General features: G+C 39.9%; 2 protein-coding genes across 3 annotated transcripts in view; one reads left to right on the top strand and one right to left on the bottom strand.

Annotated features, from left to right (window-relative positions):
- The first annotated feature begins 75 nt into the window (after positions 1-75).
- On the top strand, positions 76-13,773 carry nod1 (nucleotide-binding oligomerization domain containing 1). Of its 2 annotated transcripts, XM_008411061.3 has the most exons (12): positions 76-555; positions 1,872-2,068; positions 2,165-2,339; positions 3,058-4,870; positions 6,834-6,917; positions 7,930-8,013; positions 8,121-8,204; positions 8,274-8,357; positions 8,444-8,527; positions 9,457-9,540; positions 9,653-9,736; positions 11,116-13,773. In XM_008411061.3, the coding sequence occupies exons 2-12, from the start codon at positions 1,892-1,894 to the stop codon at positions 11,186-11,188; spliced, it is 2,826 nt and encodes a 941-aa protein (XP_008409283.1). In that variant the 5' UTR covers positions 76-555; positions 1,872-1,891; the 3' UTR covers positions 11,189-13,773. The 2 variants fall into 2 exon arrangements, with proteins under 2 accessions (XP_008409283.1, XP_008409284.1); XM_008411062.3 differs by lacking the exon at positions 76-555 and having other exon boundaries at positions 1,941-2,068; positions 3,062-4,870.
- A 769-nt stretch (positions 13,774-14,542) lies between these two features.
- The window catches only part of znrf2b (zinc and ring finger 2b), a 31,571-nt gene continuing 24,220 nt past the window's right edge, over positions 14,543-21,893 (bottom strand). The window contains exon 5 of the mRNA XM_008411060.3: positions 14,543-21,174. The gene's annotated coding sequence lies outside the window, so the exon portion shown is untranslated. The remainder of the gene's footprint in view (positions 21,175-21,893) is intronic.

Here is a 21,893-nt window from a genome sequence, read left to right as displayed (position 1 = left end):
CTCATCATACATCTATATCAGAATATTCCATCCCTATTCTATTGTTATAGCCACTAAGCATATTTAGATATCCTGAACTATATATTAAAAACATACTTAAATAATACAATTGTTTATAAATGTAGCTTTGATAGATGTTTCAATATGGTTTCCAGTAACAAAAAGCGTGTTATGATCGATTAAATGCGCTGATACGTCATTGTGCTGCTAAACACATAACGCTGAGTGGAGTACCGCTCCAAGATGGCCGCCCTAAATCTCGTCAGCGACAATAGGCGAGAGCGATCCATGAGGCGTCTAACCTTATATTATGTCTATGGTTGTGAGATCTTGAAGAGAATGACGCAGTTTTCCTGAACCGTTTCACTTCCTCAGCCGGGTGCTGTTGGAGAAACCGCCCCTCTTGCTTTCATTTTAACATGGCAATTTCTCTGAAATAACTTAGTGTTCGGAAGCACAGCACAGTGAAACGAGACTGGACTGCAATAAGTTCGGCTGTTTTCGGAGCTAAAACCGGTCCGGACTAGGAGGTCAAGCAGCGGTGTTCGCTTCAGGGTCTGTATCTCTGTTTACAGTCGTAGTGATTGAGTCAAACTCATTATGTTTTTATTCTGTTTTTATTCTACTTTTGGCATTTTGGGATAAGAATTATTATTTTAGCGTAGATGTTAGTCCACATGAGATGATCTCATGTTTTGTTTTTTACTTTCTTTTTTGTTGTTGTTGCTTTTATAACCACACAACAGCAATGTAGGTCAACATTGTATTGCCAAAATTAATGTGGTAAAGGCAGGAAAAATGGGCAAAAATAAGAATCTGAGCAAGTTTAATACTTTTGATGACGACTGGGTCAGAACTTCTCAGAACCTGCAATTCTGTGGAAACGCCCTCTAGAGGGCGTGATTGTTTTCCACCTATTATATATATATATATATATATATATATATATATATATATATATATATATATATATATATATATATATATATATCATAGCTTACACTGTAAACTTATCTTATGAAGAGGTGATGGTTATGACACAGTCTGTTTTGGTGATAAAATATTTATTTTTGACTGTCAGAGTTGAAGTGAAATCATCTGTAAGTGATCAGAGGTCGTTTTTGAGCCAGTCAGGCATCTGTAGATGTAAAGTTTTATATTCGATCTTCCTCTCTTTGCCATTTTATTACATCTGAGGTTCCGTGTGATTGTTTTGATTAAAATATAATTATGCTGCTAATTAATGTTTTATGAATAGCAAAATGTTCTACTTTATCTGTGCTTATCCAAACATTTAAAAATCCATAAATTCTTACATGTTTTTAAATTGTGTAGTCAACTGTCATCATTCATGATGTGCTTTCAAGCGCTTACCCTTTTACAGATTTATTTCAGCTTTTGCGTTCCTCTCACACTTAAGATTCTCCAATCAATTTTTAAATCAGATACATATAACTTGAATAAACCCATGGCGTAGGTTTCAAAAATGATTTTGTAAGAGAAGAAAAAAGAAACCAATTTGGCTGTATGTGGAAAAAAAAAAATCCCTCACCCTACAGTGGAATATGGTGGTGGCAGAGTGACAGAACCATGCCATAAAATCCTGATGGAAAATATCTGATTACTAGTTTATAACTTTAAACTCAAACTCACCAAGATTGTGCAGCAGATCGATGATCAAAGGCACACTAACTAGAAACCCACATAGACAAAAGCTAAATGAAGGGTTTGATGTGGCCTAACTAAAATATTATAGTAGTTCACTACCCTTTTGACACCTGGTAGCAGTCAGCGCTTGATCAGTTTCTTTGTTATACAAACTCAGTTTTGTTATGCTACTGGCCAAAGTCTGGTCTGTTGCTGTTCCACAGAGGGCGACTGACCGTAAACAATGGGTCAGGTAGAGGAAGCCAGAGTGTCGTGCCTTGACCTCCTCACGTGCCACAGAGAGCTGCTGGTTTCCACGCTCAGCAGCATTCAGTGCCTCCTGGATAACCTACTGGCCAACCGCTTCTTCTGCGAGGAAGACGTGGAGATCGTTCAACGAACCGTCACCAAACCAAACCAGGTTGGGCGTCCTGGCTGGGATACCTTCCATTCCACTCTTCTATAAATACACCAAATAACATCTTAAAGTTTCCGTGTTAACATTTTCATTTTCCAGGTGCGCAAAATCCTGGAGCTGGTTCAGTGCAAAGGAGAGGATGCCTGTGAATTCTTTGTTTTTATCATATATAAAATATGTGACGCATATATAGACCTGCAGCCATGGCTAAAAGAGATCAACTACAAGCCAAGCGGAGACATGGAAGAGATGAAAGTGGTGAACACCGACCCTAGTAAGTGGTACAAACACAAATGAATCAAAGTATGTGCTATGACTAAGGCGTGTTTCTACTGTTCTGTCCACCCACATTAAGGTCACACTGCTTCAGAACAGTTTAGTCTTGTTGCTTATTAAGCATAATGATATAATTCAAAATGATCCAATCTGATGTATTAATACAACAGTGTCTATCAGGTTTATAAAGTAGAGGATCACATTATCAGCATAGACTGATATTCTGAATTCCAAGCTGTATCCCTGAGATGCCTGTATGTGTTCTAACTGATATAGCTAGGAGCACTATGACCAATATTAGCATAGTTAGTAAAAGGGAATATCACCAGTGAGTACATTTGTCAAGATTTTCTGGTTGTTTACTGGACATTTCTTTGTATAATGTGAACAGACAGTATTTGAGAAACTCGCTGAGCTCAAATTTAGCCAAAAATATTGAGTAAATATTCCTTTGCTATGGAAGGACTTTAAAACTAGGTGATCTGCTCTATCTTCTTGGTTTTAGTCAGAACACCAGCAGCAGCGTTCTGGATCAGCTGCAGCTGGAGGTTTGATTTTTTTTAGGCAGACCTGTAAAGACACTGTTGCAGTAATGTAAAGATAAATGCATGGATGAGTTTCTCTAGATCTTGCTGAGACATTAGTCCTCAAATCCTGGAAAAATTTTTATTTTTTACCAGCCAACAGAGACTTATTGAATGTGCTTGTCCCTTAAGTCAGCAGGTACTGTGAGAAGCAGCGACATGAGATGAGCCGAGACACCAGCTTCATCATGTCTTATGGGCAGCAAGATGAGACCCGATTGGAAGATCTCTACACAGACACTGTGATGGAGCTGTTCAACGACGCTAATGAAAGTTTAGGCTTCATACAGAGTCTGAACCAGCTTCTTGGAGAAGACGGGGTCTTTAATCCCCAAGGTGAAATCATCTATGTGATGGGGGATGCTGGTGTTGGAAAGTCCATCCTTCTACAAAAGCTCCAGAACCTTTGGTCCAAAAAGGAGCTGCAGACAGACGCCATCTTCTTTTTCAAGTTTCGCTGTAGGATGTTCAGCATCTTCAAGGAAGCAGATCAGATGTCCCTCAGAGACCTTTTATTCAAATACAATTGTTACCCAGATCATGATCCAGATAATGAAGTGTTTGATTACATCCTGCGCTTCCCTGATAAGGTCGTGTTTACTTTTGATGGCTATGATGAAATTCAGGAGGACATAGACCTGATGAATGTTCCTGAAGTTGTGTCTCCAGAAGACAAGGCAAACTCCTTACAGTTGCTCCTCAGCTTGCTCTGTGGAAAACTACTTAAGGGCTCCAAAAAAATACTGACAACCCGAACCGGGATTGAATTGCAAAGTCGAGTCATTAAGAAGAAAGTAGTTTTGCGTGGATTTTCTCCAGACCATCTAAAGACGTACATCAAACTGCAGTTCAAGGAGCAGGAGCACCGGGACCTGGTGTCGGTTCAGCTGGATGCCAGCCCTCACCTTTGTGGCCTGTGTTCCACTCCACTCTTCAGTTGGATTGTATTCAAAAGTTTCCGGCACCTGCATACGATGCATGATACCTTTCATCTGCCTGAAACCAGCATCACGCTAACAAACATATTCCTTCTGCTGTCTGAGGTGTTTCTCAGCCGCTTGGCCACCCCCGCTTCTCCCCTGCTGAAGAAAAGCACCCGCTGCACCTCCGAGACATTCAGGGTGGGGCTCAGGTCCCTTGCTGGGTTTGCTAAGCTGGCTTTGCAGGGTTTGGAGAGAGGAAGCTTTCTGTGCAGCCAAGAGGAGATCAGTGAGTGTGATCTCACAGAGGAGGACATGGCCCTAGGTTTCCTCAGACCCATTAGTGAGTTTGATGCCAATGATGCCCCCGCTACCTTCGAGTTCATCCACATCACCCTCCAGTCGTTCTTGGCAGCATTTGCTCTTGTGTTGGACGAGCAGACTTCTGGCAACTCCATCCTCAAGTTCTTCACAGAATGCAGCAGGAGGAGAGAACCCTGCTGTCTCCCTTTAGCTTTCTGTACCAGGAGGTTTGTGAAGCCTTGCGAAAAGAAGCCCTCCTCAACAAACGAGCACCTGCAGTTCACCAATCTGTTCCTGAGTGGACTGCTGTCAAAGACTCAAGCAAGTCTGATGGGACTACTGGTATCTCCTGTTTTATTGAAGAAAAAAAGAGCCTTGTTGAAGGCTTACTTGTCCAGTAGCGTCAAGGTCCACCTGGAGGGCTTACCCTGTCATACTGGTGATGGATTGAACAAAGTTCACGTTTTGCCCCACTTTCTTTGGATTCTACGATGCATCTTCGAGACAGGGAGCAAAGATGTTGCTAAGATGACAGCAAAAGGCATCACAGCAAGTTTTATCAAGCTGGGCTACTGTAACGTGTACTCAGGTGACTGCACGGCCATAAACTTTGTGCTGCAGCACCGCCAAAAGCACCTGGGGCTCGACATGGACAACAACAATATCAGTGACTATGGGGTGAAGCAGCTCCAGCCTTCGTTTTGCAAGATGACAGTTGTAAGGTATGAAAGATCTTTTTCACTACAGCTTTCTGTTTGTCCTGTAATGGGCTGGCAACCCGTCCAGCATGTGCACCTCACCCATTGCCCACTGACTGCTAAACATAATTTGCAGGACTCAACCTCTCAGGCCCACTCCACAGCTGGTTGACTTTTCATGAAATTATAGCTTCTGAGTTCAAAGTGCTATATTGTATTTAACTCATATAGCAGTAACATTCAGGAAGCTGCAGTCTGTGCCGTGTTTCTGGGCAGCTTCTTAGAGTTTATTTCCCATGTAGCTCCTTGTATTAACTCTTTCTTTGTTCCAACACAGATGGATTTTAGTTTCTCATATAAGTTCAATCTTAAACAAACTTTTGCTCCTGGTGATGATGGCCCAGGCTATCAGTAGCTTAAGCCTGTCACAATAAGCAGTTAATCAGTTAAATTGCATGATAAATTAAAATGATAATATTTTTTCATAATCCAATGTATTTATGGTTTCAGTTGTGTTTGTTTTTTATTTATTGTTTTTGGTTGTTGTGTTTGTTCGATCCCCGGCCCGGGTCTTTTTGCATGGAGTTTGCATGTTCTCTTTCTGCATGTTCTCTCCGGGGACTCCAGCTTCCTTCCACAGTCCAAACACATGACTGTCAGGTCTCTAAATCCTCCTTAGGTGTGAATGTGTGTGTGCATGGTTGTTTGTCCTGTCTGTCTCTGTGTTACCCTGCGACAGACTGGCGACCTGTCCAGGGTGACCCCGCCTCTTGCCCAAAATGTCTCGCTGGAGATGGAGGCACCAGCAGCCCTCCCAACCCCACTAGGGACAGGGGTGTAAGAAAATGGATGGATGTTGTGTTTTATTTTGGCTATTTAAAATCTCTTCCAGTTGTAGTGTGGCGTGTTCTGTTCAAAATGAAAGTTCAATAGTGTTTGGAAGTGCAAACATACATTATTATGCCATTATCAATACATTACTTGAAAATGGTCTCAAAATGATAATAATATTGTCCAGCTTCGTGTCAGGCCTATTTTGCATATTTTCTGTTTTGATATTACTCCTTAATAATTCTAACATATTTTAGTGCAGTTCCAAGTAATTGTGTGTTGATAAAACTTACAGAAAAAGCAGTTTCCCAGCTTTATAAATGTGGCCCATCACTATTAGGATCTATGAAGATCCTAATTTTAAATGACTACTGATTCAGCTGCTTATATGTTTCACAGAGAGGCAGGTTAGAACGGTGGCTGAGAGCAGAAAGCAGAACAATCACACTTTTTTGTGAGTGTTATTGTAAAATGATCTAAAGAAGGAAAAACACAGTTTCATTAGCTCAACAAAATTATTCTGTGTAGTCTACAATACAGTTGCAAGTTGGCTCAAAAATAGATTGTGATTTTTATTCTTTTTTTAAACTGGGCTCAAAAAACTGAAATGTGCTCTTCGTCTTTAACTTATACTGGTAGAGTCACCTTTGTCTGCTGTCATTATTTTGACTGTGGGGTCTAAACTGTTCAGTTGTTTTGATTATACTCACACATTAGAGTATTCTGGTAGGTTCTGTTTCCTCTGAAACTTTGCACAACGTATGCCAGAGCAACCACAAAAAACACCACGCTTAGAAACAGATCACTGTGCTCCCTGCTTGGCGCCACTGTGGAAATACCCTGTGTTTTACTGTCAACTTTGCCCAAAAAGTTGCAATAATATTTGACTTTTTATTTGAAAACCAAATGCAGCAATAAAATTACCTAAACATCCCAAGAAATTAATGCTGTAGGAGAAAAATGAAAATCTATAACCAAAAGAAAAAGTAATTGTGACAAAAAGAAAATACAGCATTCTGGTGATGAAGCTTAGCCATCTACTGTAGTGGTTAAAACAATGCGAATGTAAATTTACTGATGTTTTAGATTCTGAATGCATTGACTGATTTTCAGTCTTTCTCATTTAATGCTCTGTGTATTTCTTTCCTGCCTTCAGATTGTGTGTCAATAACCTAACAGACAGGAGTATTGAGGTTCTGGCAGAAGAGCTGTGCAAACACAAGGTTGTGAAGGTTTTGGGGTGAGTAACCATGATTCCACATCAGCTTTTCTAATGCAAAGCAGCATTTAAACACAGAGCATCTACACCCATGGAACTGTTTCCTATTTCCACCCCAGTCCAATCGGAAATTATAATGTGTTTTATTGTGAAGGACCTGCAGCTTCCAACATGTATTAACATTTACTGGTGTTAGTTATTCCGTTGTTTTATATGCAAGAAAACCCAGCAGATTGCACCAAGTCATTGATTTGCAGCATTTACTCCTCCTGGACAAGAACATGGCAACAGTCTCCTGCATTGTGTCATTGACTTTACAGCAATGCATTATACAGAGCAATGTATTTTCCATAAGTCATAACCGACTGGAGGTTTGAGAAGACAGAGCAGAGAGACAAAAGTGATGTAGCTTCTATGCTGATGAAAACTAAAAAGTAAAAGATAATAATGCCACAATATTCATGTTACTTGGATTTTGATACATCAAAACAGCTGCAACTTTCCACTAGTGGTAATTTTTTATTAAATGCCTTTCGCAGATAATTTTTTCCACAGATTTTAGTTTAGAAGCTCTCATCAGTCTGCTGCTGTTCGTAGCTTCCTAACGGTGAGTTTAAAACGGTGGAGCTCCTCTACACTGAAAAAAAAGAGGTGATCCAACTTTGAAAAATAATTTATTATAAATAATCAAATTGAGTTCTTCCAAGTGTATTATCATGTTAAGCAAATGCAAATAACCTAAATTTGACAAACTTAATTTGATTACATTTAACAAATTAACTCATTTTCTTTAAAGTTGGAGCTCCATTTTCTTTTTTTCAGTGTAGTTTCTACATCCTCCACAGCTGGAAATATTTCCTAACAGGTTCAGTTATCTTTTCTTTTATCCAGAAGGTAAGAAGTGGAGGAATCTTCTGTGAACTAGCTGGTCAACATGTGGGGGAGGGGCAGAACGGTGTTACTCTACCTACCACATACTGTAGGTCAAAACATCTGAGCGGTTATTTAAAGCTGATCATCTTTCTTTCCTCAGGCTTTACAACAACAACATCACTGATGCTGGAGCCAAACTGGTCGCTCAGATCATTGAAGAATGTCCTCAGCTGGCAGTTGTGAAGTATGTTAAACACCTGAAGAGTTCAACATCTCACATGACTTTAATAAGAGCGATTTAAATTATTATTATTTATTTTTTTGGTGTTTAATGCTGTGATTAACATTTAGGATCGGTAAAAACAAGATCACACCTGTGGGTGGGAGGTATCTGGCCAGGGCGGTTAAGAAGAGCGCTTCCATATTCGACTTGGGGTAAGTTCATCAAAGGAAAACTAAATATAGATTAAATGTTCACTAGATAACACTGATGTTGTCCTCTAGGATGTGGGGCAACAGCATCGGTGATGAGGGAGCTGAAGCTTTTGCAGAAGCCTTGAGGAATCACCCACGTCTCACCAACCTCAGGTAGCAGGAAAGGCCAGAAACAGAGCAGTTCCTCACAGGGTGATCCACACACTGACAAGTACAGTTTGTTTTTCTCTGTGCTCCAGCCTGGCAGCCAATGGCATCACATCCAATGGAGGAAAGTGTCTGGCAGAAGCTCTGAAGGAGAACACAGTCCTGAGGATATTCTGGTATGGAAGTTCATGAGTTTAAGCTGAACCATCAGAGGGTTTGAAAAATGAGACTTTTCCTATTTTATGTTGGTTAGGATGAGGAAAAAATGTTTTTGCCAAGAGCCCAAACTTTTTTTAAATTCAGATGTTTACTTCCAGTCAGATTACTGTGAGGTTGAAGAACTTGGGAAAGCCCAGATGATGATATGACTTTAATGAGCAGATCCATTTTAAGTAGCTGCTCCATTAAAATGGTTAATTGTAGCATCTGTGCTTAATTAATCCAAATTATTTGCATTTTAATCAACAATTAAATAAACATTTTCAAATCCAAAACCTCCTTTTGCTTCTAAATTGTGGAATAAATGAACATATAAGCTCTACAGCAATCCACAAGATATTTATTGTTTTCAACCTGTTTCAGAACTCCTGATCATTTATGGAACTTCTTGTAGCATTGGGGACGTCTGTGCTGCTGCTACATGTGTAGTAATGAGATGCCATTTTAGGCTTGAATAGCTTCAATGATAGGCTAACTCCTTTTAGCACAACGATAGTGAGGCTAGTAACAGAGTGTATTTGTCCTCTGTGAAATGGGCTGAAAGGCCTTCATGAAGAAGCAGCATAAAATCCAGATTACAGTTTGGAATTACGGAATTCCAGCAAACCCAAAATGTTTGACCCAAGTCACACAGTCTAAAAGGCAATTCCACAAAATTCCAAGAAAATTGATTAAAAGTTCTAATTTTGAAGAAATGAATAAAAATATCTTTCTCAATATTTTATTAAGAAAATGTAAGTATCTTTTTAAATCCAAACTGACCTACTGTCAGATGGTGAGGAACATACAGTTTGTGTAACTGTGTGGTTAAAATCCAGACATGAAGCTCGCGGTGAGGAGGCCGGCTGTGTTTGTCTCAGTGTTTCTTGGTTCTTATCTTCTGCAGGTTGGTGCAGAATGAGATGATGGACGATTCAGCTCCACACTGGGCCGAGTTAATCCAGGCCGACACTGGACTGAGTCACCTCTGGTGAGGAAACCAGCCGTGCATGACAGCAGTGTCACTGTAATGACTTGGACTGGACTCGTGCCGCTGCTGCCGGTCAGAAAGTCACCAACTGACTGTGTTTATCTGCCTGCAGGTTCATCAACAACAAGTTCACAGCTGCTGGGATCCAACACTTTGCTGAAGCGCTAGCTACCAACTCCAAGCTCAAGGAGATCTGGTGAGATGAAACCACTGTCTAAGGCAGGGGAGCCCAAAGGGGGTCCTGGAGGCCCGGCATCCTGCATGTTTTAGTTCTCTCCCTGGTTTAACGCACCTGGATCAAATGATGGCTCATTAGAGCAATAAGAAGAACATTGACATGCTGAGAAGGTTGTTACTACCACCAATGAGAGAACTAAAACACGCAGGATGCCGGCCCTCGAGGTCCGGCTTTGGACACCACTGATCTAAGGGTTTATGTCGGTTTGTTCACTTATTAAAACAACCTCCAGCTTCACGCTCTCTGTGATCAGCTCAGTGTGGTTCATAAAAAACATTTTGGGTTTGGTGTGGATAATATCTGTAATATCTGTTGCGTAAGATCAACATGGCTGGAACCTGATGATGGTTCCCTCCACAGCAAGGAGGAAACTGATTATTGAGGTGCAGTCATGCTTTTCTTCACACATAAACAGTGGCATAGCAATAAAAGCAGTCAAACGTATTTACTTGGTGTTACAAGAATGTTTGACCTGGATGTTTGAATCACTGCAATTTCTCCAGGATACAAAGTCTTTCAGTCTGATTGTTTTACATTTCACACTACTGAGTTTGTACCTGAAGGAGAAAAGGTTCTGTTTGACCTGAGCATGATCACAGGTGATGAAGCTACTATCATCGATTTCCTCTGTATTACTAATATTTCTATCAACATGAAGCTTATGGTATAAATGTTTACACCAGATGCCAGTAATAACCTAAGTTATCAACTCATACATAGAAATCAAAGCAAATTCCTCCATAAATGGCATCATGTTTTAAAACGTACTGATGTAAAACAGGCACAAAGAAACCAGTTGAAATCGGTTTAGAAAGTGTTTCTATGTGCAAATCAATATTATGAGGTTTGACATTAACTGATCTATTAGAAGCTTTGTCATAACCAACTATAACACAAGTACTTCAAAACATAATAATAGTAAAGGTTAAATAGGCATCTCTAAACTTTTAAATGATTTTATTTTTATTGTTTTTATTATATGAGATATCTGTTGTTAATTGGCCCCATATAAACTGGATTGGACTAAATGTTATGGAAGACTGCTGACCAGGAGGCTAAGCAACATTTTGCTTTTGAAACTTTTAAAATTTGGTTAAAATACATGCATATTAAAGTTTTCATAGTGAGTGTAAACGTGTCATTTCAGAACACTGATAATTTTGCATTAAGATAAATTCAAGCTAAAGTGATATCAGTCCAATCATCTTTGAGCAGTGTTTGGATGAGAACCCCATTGTCTGTGTGTGTGTGTGTGTGTGTGTGTGTGTGTCTGTGTGTGTGTGTGTGTGTGTGTGTGTGTGTATGAACTATGTGTCTGACGGCTCGTGTTTCCACAGCGTGAAAGGAAACCAGCTCTCTGAGGAGGAACAGAAGCGGTTTGAGTCGGACAAACGACTCCTGTTCCACTGACAGGATCGCTCTGCTCTTCATGGATCAGAAACACAAACACCTTTTCTGCTGCTGCGCTTCAACCAATTCAACAACATCACTTCCTGTTGTCCACGAGTTGAGCAGGATGGACGCTGTGTTCACAGAAACAAGCACTGGGATTCAGTGGGATGTAGTTTCTGATGTGAACCAAGACGCTTCAGAAACATCAGTACACTCTGAACATGATGTTCTGGAATCAAAATGTCTGCATGTCAGTCATCATCAACTCTCTGACAGAGGGGTCGACGACTAGTTGAACCTGTTGGCCAAAATATGTAATCATTTTCCTAAAAGCATTGTGATATGTAAAATCTCATAATTACTTAAAAAAATACTATATCCTAGTTATATTTTTCACCTACGTAACTCGTCATTTTTTCAGCTGCGCTATGCATGCTGGGCCGATGATGTGGGCAAGTTATATAGAGTCGAGCCTTTAAACTAAACACAAGAAGTCAAGGGCAGAAAACATTGGGTTGGGGCAAACTGTCTTAAAGTTTTGATGTGCAGCTATACACAAGATAGATATCTTGTGTATATCTATATCTTGTGTATACAACAGCTGTTGTACATGACTGGCCTGTGCTATACTGTTTACTATGTTAGCTAGAGCTAACACCGTTAGAAGGAGTTGGCATGAAATCAAAAATTGGAAGATAATGAATGGATGTTTTGCCTGACAATGATTCATTTTTACGTCTCTGTAACACACACACATTTTTTATTTTTTATCCCAGTGCTCATTGTGCATAGCTTGAGTTAGAAACTGGAGCTCTTTGCAGCTAACGCTCTTCTTCTGTGTTAGCATTAACAGGCAGCGGCAGCACAAACACCAGCTTTTTCGGCTGACTCTCCCTTCCTCATTTTAGTTTCCCCTCATTGTTTTTGCATCACCTTTTATTTCAACGCTCCAGTTCAAATTGAAAGGGCTGAGCTTTACTCATTGCGCAAAAAACACAGTTTTGGCTGGACAGAGCTGTAGCACATAGCATACTCTTCTACCATGGTAGAAGAGTGGCAATATTTGTGACAATATTTTATTTAAATATGTGAAAAACGCCTCTCAATGTCTATTGCTGCTACTAATCGTGGATCCCTTTAAGTGCCCTCCTGGGATAATGTCCCAGGAAGGACATTATCAGAGACTGATGGAGATAAAATTGAACTCTTTCTCACAGCCTATTGAAAACCTTAAATACAAACTAGTGAAAACTCTTCATACAAACTTCAGATCCTTTAATATAAACTAGAATAACTATTTTATGAATATTCATTAGTTACTGATATAGACTCCTTGACATGGACAATAAGAATGTAGTCACTGTACACCTTATGTTTTTTTAAGAAGGTTTACTTCAAAAATAATTCATTGAATATGTCCTAATGAATTGGACATATTTATTTGAAACAGTAAAACAATTTCACATATTGTGTGAAATTGATTGTTTATACTTTTACTACAACAAGGTTAAGTTTCAATACAAGGATTTGATTTGATTTTTTCAGAGTAAATGCTACATTATGAAAAACCCCAATACAGCTGAATTCATGGCTGAACTGCAAATCCGTCTTGGGACTCAGAAAAGATTCCCCAGACCTTCCTGTTTAAATGAAACCGCTTTTTGTTTAACCAAAGTGCCTTCAACTGAAACCATCAGAAAATATTTCACTGGTCTGTATGAGAGTTCTTCATTAATCTCTGTTTAAGGTTTTCAGTGTGCTATGTTCCAAGCATTCAATTTCATTTGTGTTTGTTTAAGGTAATCCTGATTAATGTCCCCATAGTAACGTATTTGTATTAGCCTAGTGATTTCCTTTGTCACATGTTGCAGACAGAAACTCAGTTCATCTGCTGGAAATTGTCCAGGATTACAGTTTTTCTGCAATGTGAGAGAAATTACCTGTGAGTTTCATTCCATGTCTGACTTTTACATGAAATAGGAACCGGTCTCAGTGAAAAAAACAAAACAAAACAAGAAACATGCCAACTTCCCTGTAGAATATACATTTTGGTTTTGTTCAAAGACGGTTACTTCTGACAGGAAATAATGTCCTTCATAATTACTGGAACTGCTGATAGTTTTACATAAAAAGGCTGGTTGGTTCACAATTGTGCACATCCTTTACCTGGCTAAATCATATTTGGTTCAGTTCAAAGCTTTCCGTCTTTTTTGGCCTTGAACATCTTCACCCACGTCTCCCTCAAAGGTTCTCACAGTCAGGATAGTCTCTGGTCCACGTCGCCCCACAGACAGGTTTAGTTTACATCCATCCTCGTGTTAAAGCAAAGTCTGTCTGTAGTAATGGCAGAACCAGAGCAGCAGAAGGTAGCTTCCCTAATGCATATGAAGATCATTTTAATAATGTAAGCAATTTTACAAAGGAAGATTTACCAACTGATTGTTTACTTCCATTCCTTGTCAGGTTGGTTGCTTGATTATTCCAGGAGGATCAGTGTCAGAGGATAGTTTTTGTCATACTGAACATCACACATTTTATCATCATTCTGTACCATTCGAGTATTTATTTGTCATTTTGTACACAATAAAAAATATTGAAATGAATATTGCTGGAGTTGTCTGGTTCCTTCATGACTTTTGTGTTTATGGTCCAATAAAATGAAATTCACTCCCATAAATTAGAAAGAGCCCAACAATCGGACTCACCAAAGTCTACATTCCATCGCTGAACACGCAAAACATTTAGACAACCTGAATGTTGATGATGACCATGTCCTTCCCTTTATAACAGTATACCCATCTTCTGTAGATGTCTTCCAACAAGGAAAACTTCATCATCATGAAGCTTACAGCTTCTCAAACTGGTTTCTTGAACATGACAATGATTCATGGTCCTCTAATGGCCACAGGATCTCAGTCCAACAGAACATCATTAGGAGGTGGTGAAATAGAAGATTTACATAACTGATGTGCAGAAATCAAACCTGTCAATGTGAACCAGAATCTCTGACAAATGTTCTTGACACCATTATTGAATCTGTGCCACTAAGAATTAAGCCAGTTCTGATGGTTCTGATGGCAAAAACCCAACAGGAGCTAGATGTTCCTACAGGTAGAAAGTAACTGGAATAAGAACCTGAACTTGACTGCATTGTCTAATAACTACAATGAATGAAATTAAAGATGTACATTTATGTATGTCAATTTGAATTAAATTAATTAAGCGACTGCTGCTTGGAAACACCTTACAAACAATCAAACTTGACTGCTACATGCTGGCAGTTATCAGTCCTCACTTCAATCCAGCTTCATAAACCAGTGTATCGTGGATGGAAACATAGCAATTACAAAACACACAGAGAGACACATGAAATGTCATCAGCACATCTATTAAGGCCTGTTGAACAGTTCTGCTTCAATTCACAAACAGAAATAAAAAAGACAGAGTAAAAACTATCAACAAAACTCAACCGTTTGATCAGATGTGGACAGAAAGGATCAGTAGGAATCACTTAGTGTAGATGTCACCTTATAGAGACATGAAGGTCCACCTGGATCTCTGAGATTAACTCAACAGAAAGTGGAAGAGGAGACGGAGCTGGAGCACCACTGTGTGGTCAGACGATGTATTACAGGGCTCTGCTAATCTCTGCGTGGCACTCAGGTTTTACACGGTGAGCATGAAAAGCAGCAGCCATGTTTATCCCAGGGTGGATCCCAAAACTCCAAAGTTCTCTCCATTTCTTCTTCAGGAACCAAAACAGGTTGACACATTCAAAAACACAAAAGGTCCTGTGACAGTCAAAGTGTCTTTAAGTGACTCCAGTACCTCACATGTGGCTCCAAAATCCTGAATCCACAACTGATATGTATGAACAGACTGACAAAAGAACAGCTATCAGGGGAAATACCTGAACTAGTTCATTTTGGTTACAAACAGTTCCTCTTCCATTTCCTGTTGTGAGATTGAAGTGAGACCAGTCTTGTTTCAGTTACAATGTTTCCTGTGGCCTGACTCTGTTTCCTGCACATTTCAAGATGAGCAGTAAAAAACAATTCATATGATGCTCTATTGAGATTTTTAAAGTGACTGCCCTCAAAATATTAGAAAACAGAAATGGGGAAAAAAATTTTCAAAAATGTTCCAGAGACGCTGTAGGACAGAGGTTTTATATCAACTAGGCTGCCCTTAGTTTAACAGTTATTTACTGCCCAGAAAAACTATCAGACCATTAAATTATACGTTACTCAAGCCAAAACATGAACGTTTCTGCATTTAACCTACCAAACGAGTCAATGACAGAGATGTTCAAGGTGAAAACATAAACTGTTTATGTCCTTTTAATCATACACATGTTTATCTTTGATATACCATCTAAATTATTATTATTTTAATTACTATTTCTAAACAAATTAGAAGGAACCAAAACCAGGAGATCAAAACTTTGCCTGTGTTGGCTAAAGCTAATGATGGCTAACTTAGCAGCTAAGTTAACTACTCGCCTCAGGAGATGAACATGGAAAAGTCATCACTGATTGCTAAGATTTTATAATGCAGTGACCTCAAAATACTAGAAAACAGAAAGAGAAAGTTTCTCCACCATTAGTACATTTAGCAGCATGTACACGACTTTGACTGACAGCACCAAGAAACTCCTTCTGGCTCATATGAATTGGTTATTTTTGATGGGATTGTTGCATTTCTTCAGACAGCATAGGGAGAAGGTGAAGGAGATCGATCTTTTCAAAAATGATCAAACTGTCACCATATGGTGACAGATGTAACAAATAAGATTTTTAAAAAAAACCTGTTCTTATAAAATCACCTTAAATCAACTCTGTTCAGCCAAAACTGCACGTGCTTTTTCATGTTCAGGGCTCTACTGCTGCATGTGCAGTTTTGAGTTAAAAAATGACATTAACTGGTGTTCTTTAGAAGAAATGAAAGAGGAACAATACATGGGGGGAAGTTCATCATGTGGCAACATTCACCATGAGAGAACAACTTTTAGAGTTCCTGTTGAAAACGTTGAAAAAAAAAAAGTTGTAGCAAGACAAGGGAAAGAAGGAGAGAGCTGGATTATGTACTGGAGTCACAGAAAAGACAAAAAAAGAAAAAGAAATGGAGAACAGGTTTCCATAAAGTTGTGGAGCTTTGGGATCATTGGGATCAGGTGGTTCCCTTTGTCTCCAGGTTCAGGAGGAGTTTGTTCATCAGTCTTCAGACAACCTGCACTCCTGCAGGCTGGACGGTCCAGTTCTTTCGACAGGTTTACTCAGATGAAGGACTTTGACCCGAGTCCAGCAGGCACTGTTCAGTCCAACAGTCTGGTCCAGGTAGAAAAGAGCTCAATGTTTTAGCTCACTTATCTGTGCTTATTACTATCCAGCTCTAGAAGACAGCAGATTATCTGCAGCTACAGCAGCTGAAGCAGCAGCTTCTCCACCAGATACAGGAAATGTTTGCAGAAAGCAGAAGAACAGGCAGGTCCAGTGTGTAACAATTACCAAAGACCCAAACGTACCTGAACTCAAGCATGTAGAGGAATGTGTTTATGGGCTGGTAAAACCATGTTCCAGTTGGTGTCTTAAGTTGCTAAATGAGTTCGGTTTTATTAGGAGTATTTACAACCGTTTGGTTTTCCACATCTTCTTACTGACTGAAACCAAAAATAATCTGTATAAAGCAATCATGGCACAGTAAAAAAATGGATTTTAGACATTGTTTTCAATACCATCACCTTCCTAAAATAGTGGCATTAGTCGTTTTTTGCCAAAAGATACCAGGCTCGTCCACCCATATCCTCCACCCCCTTCCTCTCTGCTGCCCTGCAGCTAGCATAGCCGGTCATGAGTGACAAGGCTAGTTAGCACAGTGATGACGGCAGATAAATGGTTATTCTTTAATGGTATGTTATTTCTCTGCCATTAGGACATTTAGCAGCAAGTACTTGAGATTGATTGACAACAGTAAGACCCTCCTCCTGATTCTGATTGGTTGATTGGGGTCAGGCGCGGTGCATTTCTTCAAATGGCAATATGAGCACAGGGAGGAGATGATCGATCTTTTCTAACTGTCACAACATGGTGACAGCTTTAACAAATGTAATGTAAAATGCCTTTTTTAAAAAATAAAATGACATACAGTGCCTTTAAACATAACTGATGCATATGTACTCACACCCAAAAGGTGCCACTTTGTTTGGTTTTGACTGATATTTCTGGCAGCCAGAGGTTCCACTTCTTTTGTTTGGTAATAATGGAAACCACTGAGCTTTCTGGGACCTTCCAGACTGTTGAAATGTTTTATGTATCTTTCTGCAGATGTGTTTGACTTCATCGCTTGGTTTCTGCTCTGATTTGCTCTGTCAGCTTCTATAGGCATGTGACCCACTCCAGATGATGTTGGGTCAACCAGCTGGACTGCAGAAACATCTCAAGGATGACCAATCACATCTAAAAAGGGTGTGAACATTTTTGCATGTATTATGTTTAAATGTTTACATTTACTGTCATTTTTTAAATATTTGAAAATATGGATTTGTCATTATGGGTTGTTTACTGTGGCTCATATTGGATATCTTACTTTCATCTTACTACATGTGGAGAAAGGTAGGGGGTGCCAATACTTTCTGGTGGCAGTGGAAATGAGGGAGGGGGATTTTATACATCAAATCAGGATAATATGAAACCTTTGTGACGGGACGGCAGCTGGGTGCAGTGTGTTGCTTCTACCACAATTTGCACCAAACTCCAGAACAAGAGAGCCAGCCAGTTGACTGGTTGGTCAGAGGAAAGCTGTGAACTGGACCTTAAGGAGCTGGAAGAAGTTCTGACGTCTTCACACTTCGTCCCTTTCTTCTGCCATTTTGAACATGTAGAATCTTTTTGTCAAACCTCGGTATTCTACATTTATTTCTCATTTTAGTTAATCACAACTTAATCAGATAAATCTTCCTAAAAACCCTGAAATCTTAATTATCTCACAACTTTGTCTCACAGTTACTCTTTTGTTTAGGTTCTTCTGATCCTCAATCAGGTTTGTTAGTTCAAAATATGACACATTATGAACCCTGAATACAACAAAAATAACTCTGACCTCCTGCTGGTAAATATTATTTATTGGAGTCATCTATTCATATCTTCTGACAGAGACTATGAGCAGAATATGGAAAATGACTTTGGATCTCTGGTAGTCGAAGCAGATTAAGAAGATTCCTCTGGTTGGAACCAAACACTCAGCGACCTGTGAGACTGAACTACCTGAGAAACCCCAACTACAGCAAAACCCGGCTGTACTGATCCACCGGACCGGAGGAAAACCAAGGAACACACAACCCTTTTCCACCATGCATGGTGGTTTCAGCTGAGCATGGGGGCGATCAGTTTTAAACCAAAATATGCAGTAAATGCAAAGATTAGCCTTAGTTATGATCAATTTCAGAACAGTCTTGTGTCAATGTGTTTAGATGTTCTTCAGTCAGGAACACAGAAGGCCTTCTGATGGAGGCTCCCATGTTCGGGAAACGTTCGACTCCTCCAGTCTGGTCAGCCAACACTGGCCGTCAGTAATTGTTGCACACTGTTTCTTTAAGAAGTAGACCACAAACAACAAAGTATAAAAGACAGAAAAAAATTGAAACAAAAACACATGGTCCTCTAAACCCTTTAGAAACTCCTCCTGTTGGTGCGATGACGTGATGCACCAGAGCGTCACGTCATCGCTGTGGCAACAGGAACTCGGTTCATTTCCAGTTGGAAAAAAACAATCATCGTCACGTTATTCTCTAATGTGACAGAAAAGGTGACCACTGACATTAGTTTATGTTGTAAATTTGGATCTTTTCTTTTTCAAGCGTCTCTTTTTGAAAGCCTCAATATTTTACCAAGTGATCTGTTTAACGTTTTGAAAAAAAGTCTAAATAAAAGTTCATTCATTTGTTCTCCAAGTGCTTTATTCCCTCCAGAGCGTTGAGGTGAGTGATGACAGAAACCCAGATCAGGAAATGAAGGAGCTTTTCATGTCCAGCAGCTCTAACCAGATCGTCTCCGTTTCAGGCAGAAACATTTCTACAAGGTAGCAGCAGTAGAGAAACAGAAAACCAACAGAAGCAGCAGTTCTGCATGCTGCAGAATCATTCTGGGAATGAAAGAACATGGAGAGAAATGCAGCAGCATTTAGAAGCTCATTGGTTCCTGTTGAGGCTCACAGACAGTTTGACACTAAGTGAAGCACGGCGGTGCTGGCATCATGCTGCGGGGAGGTTTCTCATACTGCCAGGTGGATCGGTTTAAAAATAATTAGAGGCCATGTTGTTTTCAAGTCTCTGTTAAAAACAAACTTTTCAGTGGATTTTGACACAATGTGAGTTTGTTGTTTTCTATTTTATAATTATGTTGCATTTTTAAGTATGTCTTATTCTGCTTTTAATGTTTTCTTATTTTATTATCGTCTCTGTTTTATCTGTCCCTGTAGTACAACACTTTACCTAAAGTGCTTTACCTTTTTTTAATAAATAAAATGGACTGGTTCAGAATGAGACAATCCCAGAGGTGACGGAGTGGCCGATCCAAAAGAACGCATCAAACTGTGGCTTCTGTTCACAGGATTCCTGCTGAAACAGCGACTGATCTGGTTAGTGGTTCTGTTTAGGAACCAGCGGTCCGGTTCCCAGGTGAGCAGCAGGTCCGCTCCATGCAGCAAGGGCATGAAGCAGCTCTCTCAAACATTTGTTCAGAGATTCAGCTCTGCAGAAACCCAAAACCTTACAGAGTATTTTTGGTCCCGTTTCTACTGCAAATGTTTAAGTCCACCTGAAATACAACAAAACTAACTTAAAAACGATCCTCTCAGCAAGATAAAGAGCTTGTTTTCAGTTAATAATTCCATAAAATAATAATACAAAAGAAGCACTAGTTCCGCTAGGAGATTATTTCACATATAACATGGAAAAATGGCTTTTTAAGGAGTTATTGACCTAAAACAAGCTGCTATGTCACTTCAAGTGCATTAAAATAGAACTAGGGAGAAGACAATAATACTTTGTAAGATTTAGTGTTTCTGTAGTGAAAGGAGAGAGAAATGTTTCTGCAGTTTCTACAGTAAATGTTGGGGATAAAAAAGCTGATCCTGTCCAGGGAGAACAATTCAACTACATGTTTTAATTCAACTACATGTTTTTCCCCGTTTTGCTCTGGAGTGGTGCACTTCCCCAAAGTTTTTTTTTGTTTCGCCTCATTTTACTCACTCTTTTAAAACACTCCGCTGTAATCCCTAACACAGCTATATATTAAAGTATCTGTAAATCAATGCAAAAGAGAAGCCTGTTGCCAAGGTAGAGAAAGGGCTGTTGTAAAACATCTTGAAATGGAAGAATAAAATGAGCTTTTTGCTTTTCTCCTGCTGGCACCGGCAGCCTGCAGAGGCCTGAGGCTGGTAACTGATGCAGTCGGCGTTGCATCTGCAGAGCCCTGCTGCACGGTTCGGGGTTAAAAAGCACTCATGAGACGTGTGACGGACGGTTTTCACAGTTGATTGGCACCGTTTGGCGACAGCTCCCGGCTGCTTTAATGGCAGTTATGGTGAGATGATTCTGCAGCAGAGAGCTCCTGTCCCACCCTGCTCGGTGCTCAGCATTGCTGCAAACAAGGCACTGGGAGAAAAAAACCCGACGCTGACGGAGGAGAGCAGCGGAGCTGAGCCACAGCAGCAGCAGCACCACCCGCTCCTGTCCTGATGGAACGTCAGGCCTGACTGAGCGGATGTGTCCATTCATAGGGAGAAAAAAAAGAAAGTGCAACTCAAATATAAAACAAAAAAAAAAACACACACACACACACACAGTTTATATCCCTGAAGATTCCTCCAAAGAGATTTGGCATACTGCGGTTCTACACCGTGCGGTTGGTGGTTTGGGAGGGGGTGGGATGGGTCAGCCAATCACAGTGTTGGCGGGGTCCGACAGTCTGGCTGGAGCCGAGCTTCATTCTGTCAGAGTGGGTTACCTGGGATCACATGACGCAGAACAAAGACAGAGTCACAAACGACCCGCTGACGTCTTCAGATACACATCATTTCAAACACTGGAGGGTTTGCTTCTACGACAGGAGGCTGTTCCAGAGCAGAGGAGAGTTTGGACTGTATGAACATTTCCCCCCAGAACTCTCTGACCTTCACACTGAACTGAAATCCTGTTCCCTCCCTCACCAGTGGCGGCACCGAACCAGAAACAGAAGAAATCGGCACAAAAACCACTGAAGAAGAGACTGAAATCAACTTCCTTCTTCAAGGAATATAAAGACAAATGGAGCATCATCAGATTTTAGAGGTTGGACGATTCCTCTTTTCAGATCACGTCTTTTCTCTTGCTAATGCTAGATAAGTTTGTTTTCTTTTTATTTACCTATAATGCTTTGCGCTAGTTCATTTGTGTTCACACAATGCACTGAACTGCAGCAGACGCTAGAGACGCTTTAAGGTCAAAATAAGTAATTAGATTAATCTGCATCATGTAATATTATGTATTAAATGTTTCTTATTAATCGCATGTGTTAACATGCAGAGCCCTAAAACATAAACATACGTAAACACGATCAGTGGAAACAGCTCAGTTTGGAGCTTCATCAACCAAGTAAAGTCTGCAGAATTTTGGAAAATTTACAGTAAGGGTGGGTGTAGCATAACAAAAGGTGGAAATGCAATGAACTTTTATTTTGCCAACTGG

The sequence above is a fragment of the Poecilia reticulata genome, chromosome 16, assembly GCF_904066995.2.
Source record: "Poecilia reticulata chromosome 16, P_reticulata-male-v2, whole genome shotgun sequence".
NCBI lineage: Eukaryota > Metazoa > Chordata > Actinopteri > Cyprinodontiformes > Poeciliidae > Poecilia > Poecilia reticulata.
This window is presented reverse-complemented; position numbering and strand designations above follow the sequence as displayed.

Excerpts from the sequence above, each read along its gene's own strand:
- nod1 (XM_008411061.3), top strand. The coding sequence starts at position 1,892 with ATGGGTCAGGTAGAGGAAGCCAGAGTGTCGTGCCTTGACCTCCTCACG. Across the intron at positions 2,069-2,164 it reads CCGTCACCAAACCAAACCAG|GTGCGCAAAATCCTGGAGCT; the intron begins GTTGGGCGTCCT and ends TTCATTTTCCAG. Across the intron at positions 8,205-8,273 it reads GCTTCCATATTCGACTTGGG|GATGTGGGGCAACAGCATCG; the intron begins GTAAGTTCATCA and ends GTTGTCCTCTAG.